Genomic DNA, 12,158 nt, shown 5'->3' on the forward strand with positions numbered 1-12,158 from the left:
GCCAGAAGAGTTAGAAATGTACTCACCAAATACTTTGACCCATAACTTACTGAATAAATAAGTATAATCACTTTGCCTTGTTTTCTGTCCTTGCTCGTATGAAGGTGGTTTACCTATTTATGCAAGTACTTCTCTGACAATAGATGTGTAACAGCCTAATGTAACATTGTATGGAAATACAAGATAACACTGATGCAGACATGTTTTATACATTTAACAAGGTGCTTTATTAATGCAACAGAGTTGGTCAGTTTTTCAGTGTTCGTTGTCAGCCAGGTCATACTGTCCGTGAATTCCCTGTCAGTTGCCTCCGTACACTCCAGTATTTGTTTTTTTTTTAGTTTGAAGTTCTGCGTGAGAGCCAACAGCTGTCCGTTGTTTTCAGTTTTTCTAGTCTGTAACTGCACAAACACGCACTTTTACGGCAAGATTTGACACCAAACATGTCGCTTGTTTTCGCCGAAATCTCCGTTTCAATGTGGATAGAAATATTTTCAAAAGCGCATAGTGTCGACGCCTATCGTTTTTACGCGAAACCGGCATTTTCAAAATTATCCGGTCTAGTGTGGATGTAGCCATAATGTCTTTGCCGTCTGGAACAGTTTTTGTGTGTTTAATGTTTTGTTAGGTTAATTGAGCAGCTGAGTGAGACCATAAAAAGCAAAGATGCTCTCATTGATCGGCTTCAAAGTGAAAAGATGCAAAAGCAGGACAGTAACATGGATCCTTCCAATAAAATTCAGGAGCTTACTGAAACTCTTCTGAAGAGAACTGGTGAAGCTGAAGTAAGTACCTCTTGGTTTATTCTTGCTGTGTCCTGTAGCAGCACACATTGCTTTTGTGTTCTATGTCGCTATGATATGAGAAGTGTGTGACAGTTTGTCTGTTACATGTTTTTCCCCCCTTCAACTTGGGCAGTCTCGATCAGGACTTCGTTTCCAGGCTCAGCATTGATTTTTCAAATTATTTTTCTGCAATAATTTCTACTCTAATTGGTCCATATTAAAACAATGAATATGGGAGCAGAATTGGGCTACTTGGCCCATTGAGTCTCATCTGCCATTTCATCATGGCTGATGTATCATCCTCCTCAACCACATTTTCCTGCCTTCTCCCATAATCTTAGCTGTCTTTACTACACTAGAACCTAAAACCTACCCAATGTCTTGGCCTCTACAACATTCTGGCAATGAATTCCACAGATTCACCACACTTTTGCTAAAGGAATTCATCCTCATCTCTGTTCTAAATGTATGTCCCTCTATTCTGAGGCTGCGCTCTGGTCCTAGACTTTCCCTACTATAGGAAATATTCTCTGCAGATTCACTCTATCTAGGCCTTTTAATATTTGATAGACTAATATCCTTGCAGGGAGGTTTATTAGTGCTATGGGGGGGGGGTGTTTAAACTAGATTTGCAGGGGGATGGGAACCAGAGTGCCAGAGTAGATAGTGGAGCAGGAGTGAATCTAAATGATGTTAAAGGTTCATGCAAAGTCACAAATAGAAGGGTTATGTGTGGTGGTAATAATCTTCTGAGGTGTGTGTATTTCAGTGCGAGGAGTATTGTGGGGAAGGCTGACGAGCTGAGGGTGTGATTGACATGTGGAATTATGACATCATAGCCATTAGTGAAACTTGGCTACAGGAGGGGCAAGACTGGCAGCTTAATGTTCCAGGGTTCAGATGTTTCAGATGTGATAGAGGCAGAGGAATGAAGGGTGGGGGGGTGGCATTGCTAGTCAGGGAAAATGTTACAGCAGTGCTTCGGCAGGACAGATTAGAGCGCTTGTCTACTGAGGCCATATGGGTGGAGCTGAGAAACAGGAAAGGTATGACCCCATTAATGTGGTTGTATTATAGACCACCCAACAGTCAGTGAGAATTGGAGGAGCAAACCTGCAGCAAGATAGCAGACAACTGCAGGAAACAAAGTTGTGATAGTAGGGAGATTTTAATTTTCCATATATTGATTGGGACTCCAATACTGTTAAAGGTCTAGATGGGATAGAGTTTGTAAAATGTGTTAAGGAAAGTTTTCTAAATCAATATATAGAGGTACCGACTAGAGAGGATGCAATATTAGATCTCCTATTAGGAAACGAGTTAGGACAGGTGATGGAAGTGTGTGTAGGGGAACACTTTGGTTCCAGTGATCATAACACCATTAGTTTCAACTAGATCATGGATAAAGATAGATCTGGTCCTTGGGTTGAGGTTCTAAACTGGAAAAAAGCCAAATTTGAAGAAATGAGAAAGGATCTAAAAGTGTGGATTGGGACACGTTGTTCTCTGGCAAGGATGTTGTTGGTAAGTGGGAGGCCTTTCAAGGAGAACTTTTGAGAGTGCAGAGTTTGTACATTTCTGTTCGGATTAAAGGCAAAGTGGATACGAATAAGAAACCTTGATTCTCTAGGGATATTGGAACTCTGATAAAGAAGAAGAGAGAGATGTATGACATGCATAGGAAACGGAGCAAATAAGGTACTTAAGGAGTATAAAAAGTGCAAAAATATACTTAAGAAAGAAATCAGGAAGGCTAAAAGAAGACATAAGGTAACTTTGGCAGTCAAGGTGAAGGATAATCCAAAGAACTTCTACAGGTATATTAAGAGCAAAAGGATAGTAAAGGATAAAATTGGTCCTCTTGAAGATCAGGGTGATCGGCTATGTATGGAACCAAAAGAAATAGGGGAGATCTTAAATGGTTTTTTGGCGTCTGTATTTACTAAGGAAACTGGCTTGGAGTCAATGGAAATAAGGCAAACAAGTAATGAGGTCATGGAACCTATACAGATTGAAGAGGAGGAGGTGCTATCTTGAGGCAAATCAGAGTAGATAAATCCCCAGGACCTGACAGGGTATTCCCTCGGACCTTGAAGGAGACTAGTGTTGAAATTGCAGGGGCCCCCGGCAGATATATTTAAAATGTCAATATCTACAGGTGAGGTGCTGGAAGATTGGAGGATAGCTCATGTTGTTCCGTTGTTTTAAAAAAAAAAAGGCTCTAAAAGTAATCAGGGAAATTATAGGCCAGTAAGTTTGATGTCGGTAAATTATTATGAAGGAGTAGGTAAATTATGAAGTAGGTAAATTATTGGAAGGAGTACTAAGAAATTGGATCTACAAGTATTTAGATAGACAGGGACTTATTAGGGAGAGTCAACACAGCTTTGTGCATGGTAGATCATGTTTGACAAATCTATTAGAGTTTTTCGAGGAGGTTACCAGGAAAGTGGTTGAAGGGAAGGCAGTGGATGTTGTCTACATGGACTTCAGTAAGGCCTTTGACAAGGTCCCACATGGGAGGTTAGTTAGGAAGGTTCACTCGCTAGGTATACATGGTGAGGTAGTAAATTGGAGCATTCATTGGCTCAATAGGAGATGTCACAGAGTAGTAGTGGAGGATTGCTTCTCTGAGTGGAGGCCTGTGACTAGTGGTGTGCCACAGGGATCAGTGCTGGGTCCATTGTTATTTGTCATCTATATCAATGATCTGGATGATAATGTGGTAAATTGGATCAGCAAATTTGCTGATGATACAAAGATTGGAGGTATAGTGGACAGTGAGGAAGGTTTTCAAAGCTTACAGAGAGATTTGGACCAGCTGGAAAAATGGGCTGAAAAATGGCAGGTGGAGTTTAATGCAGACAAGTGTGAGATATTGCACTTTGGAAGGACAAACCAATGTAGAACATAGAAGGTAAATGGTAGGACATTGAGAAGTGCAGTAGAACAGAGGGATCTGGGAATACAGATACAAAATTCCCTAAAAGTGGCGTCACAGGTAGATTGGGTCGTAAAGAGAGCTTTTGGTACATTGGCCTTTATAAATCAAAGTATTGAGTATAAGAGTTGGAATGTTATGGTGAGGTTGTATAAAGCATTGCTGAGGTCGAATTTGGAGTATTGTGTGCAGTTTTGGTCACCAAATTAATATCCTTCCTGTAATAAGGTTGAAAGAATGCAGAAAAGGTTTACAGGGATGTTGCCGGGATGAGAAACTGAGTTACAGAGAGAGGTTGAATAGTTTAGGACTTTATTCCCTGGAGTGTAGAAGAATGAGGAGAGATTTGATAGTGGTATATAAAATTATGATGGGTATAGATAGAGTGAATGCAAGCAGGCTTTTTCCACTGAGGCTAGGGGAGGAAAAAAACTAGAGGACATGGGTTAAGGGTGAAGGGGGAAAAGTTTAAAGTGAACATTGGGTGGGGGGATTCTTCACACAGAGTGGTGTGAGTGTGGAATGAGCTGCCAGATGAAGTGGTAAATGCAGGCTCACTTTTAACATTTAAGAAAAACTTGGACAGGTACATGGAGGAGAAGTGTATGGAGGGATATGGTCCAGGTGCAGGTCAGTGGGACTAGGCAGAAAAATGGTTCGGCACAGCCAAGAAGGGCCAGAAGGCCTGTTTCTGTGCTGTAATGTTCTATGATAGGTTTCAATGAGATTCCCTCCTCCCCTCATTCTTTTAAACTCTAGCGAATACAGGCCAGAGCCATTAAACACCCTCTCGGACTAGAATATTAAAGTTAAAGGGTTGGCAATGCAGAATGCAAAATTATTGCATCCTTTGTAGATTCCTTAATGAACTCTACATCTTGGAGAATTCAGAAGTCTATTTTGAACAAAAGTAGAGTGGATTTTCTTTAGCTAGAAGGTGGTGAATCTGTGGAATCCCTTGCCACAAACGGCTGTGAAGGCCAAATCGTTGAGACTATTTAAAGCAAAGGTTGACAGGTTCTTGACTAGTTTGGGGCGTCAAAGGTGCTTGGCTGCACTAGTTGGGGCATCAAAGATAACGGGAAGAAGGGAGGAGAATGGAGTTGAGAGGGAAAGTAAGTTGATCATGATGGAATGGTGGAGCAGACTTGATGGGCCAAATGACCTAAATCTGCTTTATGTTTTATGGTCTATATTTTGGTGTGGAGACTGTTGCTGTACTTAGCTGGATGAGAGACTTGCCTGATAAACTCATTTCTTCGAGGTTACTTGGCTTTCCTGGAAATGTATTCCTTCTGGACAATTCTTAGGTTTTTTTTAGTTCAGGAGATGAATTACATTGCTGATATCTAATACAGATCTGCCGGAATTTTTTAGTTAGCAGTGTAAAATGAGCAGACTTGACATTGCTCATTTAGAAACTGGGAGCCTTGCCAGAAACTTAAATTTGCTTCTGTGCCTGTCAACACAAGCCAGTAGATTTTTGAAACCAGCTCATATCATCCGGGCAAAACCCTGCACAGTTGTTAGTTATTGATGATTAAAATGAAAACCACAAGATAACAGCTCCCTGCACAAAATGCTGGAGAAACTCGGCAGGTCAGGTACCATCTATGGAAATGATTAAACAGTTGATGTTTCGGGCTGAGAAACCTCAACAGTGTCTCAGCATGAAATGTCCTCCAGCATTTTGTGTGTGTTGCTCTGGATTTCCAGCATTTGCAGAATCTATTAAGGTAACAGTTCCCAGTGGGCTGGCATATAAACTTGTAAGATGTTTCTTGGAAGCTGCTGGAGTCTTGCTCCTGCTGGAAGCTTTCTGTCCATGGAAAAGTGTTCGATATAATGGAAGAAAGTCCTTGAAAAGCCGTACAGGAATTTCATTCCTTTTTATGGGCATGCCGGAGGAAGACCCCAACAGTAGAGTTGGCAGAAGATGATGTTACAGTGAAGGGTCCCCAGTTGTCCTGCATGCCACTAGACCCTAATTCCAGTCTGTCAAGGACTGTCTGATGTCTACCCGTGCACCAGCCTCCCCTTGGTAAAGTTACTCACAGGCATTCTCCATTAAAGGAACCTACTTTAACATGCTAGATTATGTCCCATGGTGATACTGAAGACCTGCCAATACACAATTCTGTAGGGGAACATCATGGGTGACTTGAGTAATTGCACCTGAGGAGTTTCTGTATATGAGAAGTGTATTAATCTCACTATAGTGAAGAGCCATCCAACAGAAGTTCCTACAAGAGGCACAAATATCTCATTAACATACTTTGCAGATTGTTCCATAGCTTTCCCCTTGGATCTTTAAATTTCTCTTCTGTGATTTTAAACCTATTCCCTCTAGTTTGAGATTCTCCTACCCTGGGGGAGGGGGGTGAATAAAACATTAACTATTTACTCTATCAATGTCATTTATACTTTTCTAAACTGTAAGGTCACCGCTCAAGTGACTAATCTCCAGTGAGTACAGCCTATGTAATCTTTGTAACTGAAGCCTTTCATTCTAGACAATATCCACTTGAACCTTTCCTGTATTCTAGCTAATGCTGCCACGCCCTTGTATAGTGACCAGAATTGTACACCGGTTTCTGAAAACTAAAAGTTCTACCAGATCACCAATTAATCTTTTCTCATTATGTAATACTAGATCTAAAATTGTTTCTTCATTCAATGGTTCCTTGCACACTGATAAGTTAAAACATCCCTTGTGCATGAATTCTGAGTAGTGTTAGATGGTTTACATAGATTAAAGTTTGTCATGATTATTTCATTATCCTTGTTACATTTACCTTTATAATTTCCTTTGTCACCATGCTCTGCATAACTTTAATTGAGAGTTGGAGTTGTATATTCATCTTTGTATTGTCTTTCTGACCTCAATAAACCAGTACAGTATAGGAACAGACCTTGCGGCCTTCCTGACAGACTCCGATAGGATTTAACCATTTTAATATCCCTGCATCATTGCTTTGCCAATTTCTATTTAAATTTCTGAATTTCCCCTGATATCATCCCTCCTTGCCAATTACACGTAACTTGCTCAGTATTCAGAGAGGCATTGTTTTGTTTAATTTGGGCCATTGCTGCTTGTATTCCTCTGGCAGAACCACCACCCAAGTCTGTATGTTGTTGGTTCCTACATTAACCATGACAATTGGACGTTTCTCCTCTTGCTCTAGTTCCAAGGAGATGTCCTTAACTCTAGCATCAGGCAGGTAAAGTGGCTCAGGATTGCAGAGAACAATAACCACCACTCTAACTATATTGTTCTCCATTACCGTTGCATTCCTTTTCCCTCTCCTAACTGGAATTGGGCCACCTTTATCACAGCACTGTGATCAGTTTATCATAATCTGCGTATACTTTGTACCTGTGGACAAATGTATGAGCCTCTGACATTTGGTTCCCTGGATATGTCTTGTGTTCATTATAATTTTTCTGTCCAGATTTCCAAATTGACTTGTGAAGTCTGTGGTTGTCAATGAAAGACCGATAACTATCTTCTGAAAGGAAGTATTCAGAAACTTTCTCTTCCCTCCCACCCTCACACCCCCCCCCCCCCCCCACTCAGACACAGTGCAGTATCTGGAAGTTACTTGAGCTGTAGGTTCCCAATGGCCTTCATCATCTGCAACATACAGAATTTGTACTATGTCTGTTTTTGAATATTTATTTAGTCTCCTCACCATTATCGTAACCTCGCTGAAGTTCCTTATTCAATAAAGTCTGAACACTCTTGACACTGCATTTGGGGAACTTTGGTTTTAGGTTCCATATTCTACATTCAAAGAGTACAGTACTGGACTTTCAGCCCACAATGTGCCAACTTTTTAAACTACTCTAAGATCGACCTAGCCCTTCCCTCCCATATTACCCTCCTTTTTCTGTCATGCATCGGCTTTTCTTAAATGCCCCCTAATTTATCTTACTCTACCATTACCCCAGCACCAGGTTCCATGCACCTGCCATGCTATATATATTTTTTTAAAAACTGATATTCTCTTCTTCCCCCTCCCCCCATACTTTCCTCCAAATACATTAAAATTATGCCCTCTCATTTTAGCTATTTCCACCATGGGGGGGGGGGGGGGGGGATATTTGGCTGCTCATCTATGCTTCTTATCATATACATCTCTAACAAGTTACCTCTCATCCTCCCTTTGCTCGCTTAACCTATCCTCATAATAAAACATGTTGTCTAATCTCAACAGCATTCTGGTGTATTCTGCACCCTCTAAAGCTTCCACATCCTTCCTATAATGAGGTGACCAGAACTGAATGCAATGCTCTTAAGTTGGCTAAACTCCAATTTGTATTTTGCTCCTAGTTGCTGATGAAGCATTATATGAGTTGCTAATTGTTCTGTGATGTGGAGCATTTTTAAGAATTTCCTTTCTTTTCTTTCATAGAAGAAAGTACTGATTTAAAAGGAATGAACATTTTTATGATTTGGAAGTAACTTTTATTGGATTCCAGTCTTTTACTTTCTTTCAATATAGGTATATAATCTGTCCTGCAAATAAAGGGAGTTGTGTGAATAAATGCTTATAAACTTCAGAAATAATCAATCAGTAAGTTAGTAAGACTCCTGTTATGAATAGTGGCAATATTCTGGCAAATAACTGCCTTTTATTTGGAGCACTAGTTAAATGTAATAAAGGTACATAAAAGTTGTAACTGAAATGTTATAGATCATTTTATTGCTTTTAATACCTTCAACTTCCTTTCTCAAACAGGCCCTCCGACGTGAACTTGGAAATGAGAGAAATCGCTTTGAGAAGGAAATGCAGGTAATTTTCCTTTCCTGCATTATAATTGATGCAAAAAATCCATTTTTAATTATATTTGAAGTGGAGATCGTGCAGGTTATTGATGCTTTCCTGTAAATTTGGCAGGTTTTATGATTAAATTCTTTTGTCTTCAACTGATGATATTTATTTCTTCGAAAGAAGAGATTTATTTCTGAGATCCTGCTTAAAATCTGTCTTTTTTCCCTTCAAGTGTAAATCTGGTGAAGTGCTATTGTCTGATATGGGATTTGACATTTAACTCAGAGGTCATAAAGCATCAGTGGAGAGAAATCGTGCAGCATAGGACAGTACAGCACTGGACAGGCCATTTGGCGCACAACGTGTGCTGATCTTGATGCCAGTATAAGAGTGTCCTCCTGGGTGTCATCCATATCCCTCCATTCCCTTCATATTTGTGTCTCTATCAGAAAACCTCTTATAGACTCCACCAAACTGCCCACTGATAGATTAAAAATAAATTTATTATCAAAGTATATTTATGTCACCATATACAATTATTTTCCTTCTGGTAATCACAGTAAATACAAAAAAACACAATAGAATCAATGAAAGACCACATCTAACAGGATGGACAAACAACCAATGTGCAAAAGACACAAACTGCAAATAAAATTAGAAGAAAAATCTCTCCTACCTACCTCCTATTTTTTTTAATAATCCCTTGCCCCCCCCCCCCCATGTCACCTTTACACTTCCTTCCTCTAACGTTAAAATATGCCCTCTGATGTTTGACATTTGTAACCTAGGAAAAGGATTCTGAATGTCTGCCTATCTTTGCCTCTCAATTTTAGAAAACACCTCAGCCTCCAATGCTCAAGGGAAATCAACCTAATATTATCCAAACGGCCCCTGTGCATTAAAAGGTTGATGTCGTATGTCTGTGTGCATGCTGTGATGGGATAACGAATCTGTACTACTTATGACTCTATCTTGCCACTTCCTCAGTCCTCCTGCAGCACCTTAGGTCAGGGTGGCATTGGTAGTGTAGTGCCCAGCATAACGTTTTACAGCAGGCAGCTGTAAGATTAGGGTTCAATTCCCATCACTGCCTGAAAAGAGTTTAGACATTTCATAGCCATGTGTATTTTCTCCGGGTACTCTGGTTTCCTCCTACGTTTCAAAGCCGTACTGGCTGGGGTATGCTATACTGGTGCCTGAATCATGGCAGCGCTTCTTCAAGATTCAAGATTAATTTCCAGTATGCAAATGCAAAGGAGAATGAAAAATTGTTATTCTGGATCCAATGCAGCACAAGAAAACTACAGTAAAATAAGGAACACAACAATAAAAATATTTAATATGAATGCATAAGATAGCTAATATAAATTGTATGCTATTAAGGTGACTGACAGGAAATGATAAAGTAGTGCTGGTTGGTGTGGAGGGGTGGGTCAGTAGGTGGAGGTGTTGATAAGTCTTGCTGCTTGAGGAAAGTAACTTTTTGAGTCTGGCAGTCCTGGTATGGATGCTACATAGCCTGCTCCGTAAAGGGAGTGGGACAAACTGTCCATGTGCAGGGCAGGCTGCTCCCGACACATCCTCAGACTGTGTTGGTCGTTGGCGCTAACTATGTGACAAAGCTAATCAGTCTATCAATTATTTGGGCCAATCCATTGCTGAGTAATGGTCAATTTATCCCTAGGTCAGTGATGAGTAAACTCTATCCAAGCATTTCCAGAATTTTCTCTTTTTTAGCATCTACTCTATTTTGCATTTGGTCCTCTTGATATTAAGTTGCTGTGTTCAGTCACTGGATCTGAGTCAATTGCAGTTAGGCTTGACATTGTCTTGTACCAGACGAATTAGAACGCTTGCTTTTATTCAATGTTGTTTGTTTAGTGCCTGAGGCCATCGCTCACCAAGCTGGATTATTAACAGATGTGAGCACTGCGAAGGAGTAATGGGATATTTTGTTGCATAGAAGAGTGCACGCACAAAGTGCTGGAATCAACTTTTATTGCTTCAGTGATTCTCAATAAGTGGGCCTCTGTTAATTGGGTAATTGGTTGCAACTGGGTAATTGAAGTTAGCCAGCTGGAACTTGTGGGACCTGGCAATATGCTACAGTACAGCATGTTCTGGCACAGCATTCAGGAGCCAGTGAGTATAATGTCTGTGGCAGGAGAGGGGTTTGTGGACAAGACATTTGGTGCAGGTAGCAAAATGGTAACCATAGCTTTAGTGAGTGCATCAAGAACAGACAGCATACACAAATGTTTTTCAGTCAGAACATGGTAAAAGAACAAAATTAGAACTTCTTGTTACAAAATCTAAGTGTATTCAATGAATTGTGCAGTATAGGAACAGGCTCTTCAAGTCCATACTGACCTTCAACCACCCATTTTATACTATTTTTAAAAAAAATTCTCTATATATTCTCATTAATTCCACTCAGATTTTGCCACTTGCCTACACTCTAGGAGAAATGTATGTTGGTTAATTACTCTATTAACCAGCACATCTTTGCAATATAGGAGGAAACACATCATCATAGGGAGAACATGTAAACTTCACACAGATAGCACTGGAGCTCCCTATTGAACCCAGGTATCTGGTAATCTAATACAGCAGCTCTACTAGCTGAGCCATTGTGTCACCCTGGCACAGACTGCAAGTCGAATTCATGTAACAGATGGCCAATATCTGATTATTTTAACAAATTGACAAAAGATGTGAGTTAAATAATCCAGGATATTTGTTTTGAAAGAGTCGTGGTAAGGGGCGGGATAAAGGAGGTAGAGGGTGTGTCATGACTTTGAAAATCAAAAGTAGGATTAGATTGCCTGGAATGTTTAAAAACCCAGCAAAACCAGATGGCATCGATAGAGTTGAAACAGGATCTATAGGGGAGGTTTTATGAAGTTGCCAAATGATAAATAAATTGAGGATAGGAAAAATATTAGCAAAGGAGAGCGAAGACACTGATGGGAAAAGGAAAGTGGGTTACTTGAAGCTCACTGAGAAATCAAGAGAATGAGCCCTGAGAGAGTATCACGGATATTTACCGTATGCAAATATACTGTCTACAGAAAAGTGGCAAATGATAAGAATGGTGGTCTCGACTGAACAAAAAGCTCAAAGAAGTTAGCAATAAAAAAAACTAACTGGCCAAGTTATTGGGACAAAGGAGATTTAAATTAAATGGGTGGAAATGTCAAATAATAAAGGGCACAGCTCTAAGGCAGGGGAGTTAGCGATTTGTGTAGTGAGTGGTGGTTGCCTGGTACACGAACGTAATAGCAATGTCTTGAGATGTATTTAGACAGACCTAGAGTGCCGAGGAATTAGCAGGAAATTGGGAACTATATAGACCACATGCAGGCAGATGCACAGCATAAATTAGCATCATGATTGGCAAAGATGGTGGGCTAAAGAGTGTTCCTCTGCTATATTCTAAGTCAATGGAAGAGGTTATGGAATATACCCGGTAATAAAAAATGTGGGGAGAAAAAGTAAAAAAGCAGGGTAGTTTACTTGGTGAGAGTTTGAAGATGTTGGTGTTCATGGTTCACAAATCAAAAGTCATTATGGTAATAGTCACAAAACTATTGGACTGTTTTTAAAAAACACAATGTATTAATGTATCGTGGAGAGCATTCTAACCAGTTGCATCAC

At 40.1% G+C, this 12,158-nt stretch overlaps 1 protein-coding gene across 2 annotated transcripts in view; it reads left to right on the forward strand.

Moving 5' to 3' along the window:
* The window catches only part of cdk5rap2 (CDK5 regulatory subunit associated protein 2), a 162,226-nt gene that overhangs the window by 38,316 nt on the left and 111,752 nt on the right, over positions 1–12,158 (forward strand). For both annotated transcript variants that reach the window (XM_073052506.1, XM_073052510.1), the window contains exons 8-9: positions 629–785; positions 8,469–8,522. In XM_073052506.1, coding sequence (XP_072908607.1) covers positions 629–785; positions 8,469–8,522 — 211 coding nt within the window. The remainder of the gene's footprint in view (positions 1–628; positions 786–8,468; positions 8,523–12,158) is intronic.

This window comes from Hemitrygon akajei, chromosome 7 (genome assembly GCF_048418815.1).
Source record: "Hemitrygon akajei chromosome 7, sHemAka1.3, whole genome shotgun sequence".
NCBI lineage: Eukaryota > Metazoa > Chordata > Chondrichthyes > Myliobatiformes > Dasyatidae > Hemitrygon > Hemitrygon akajei.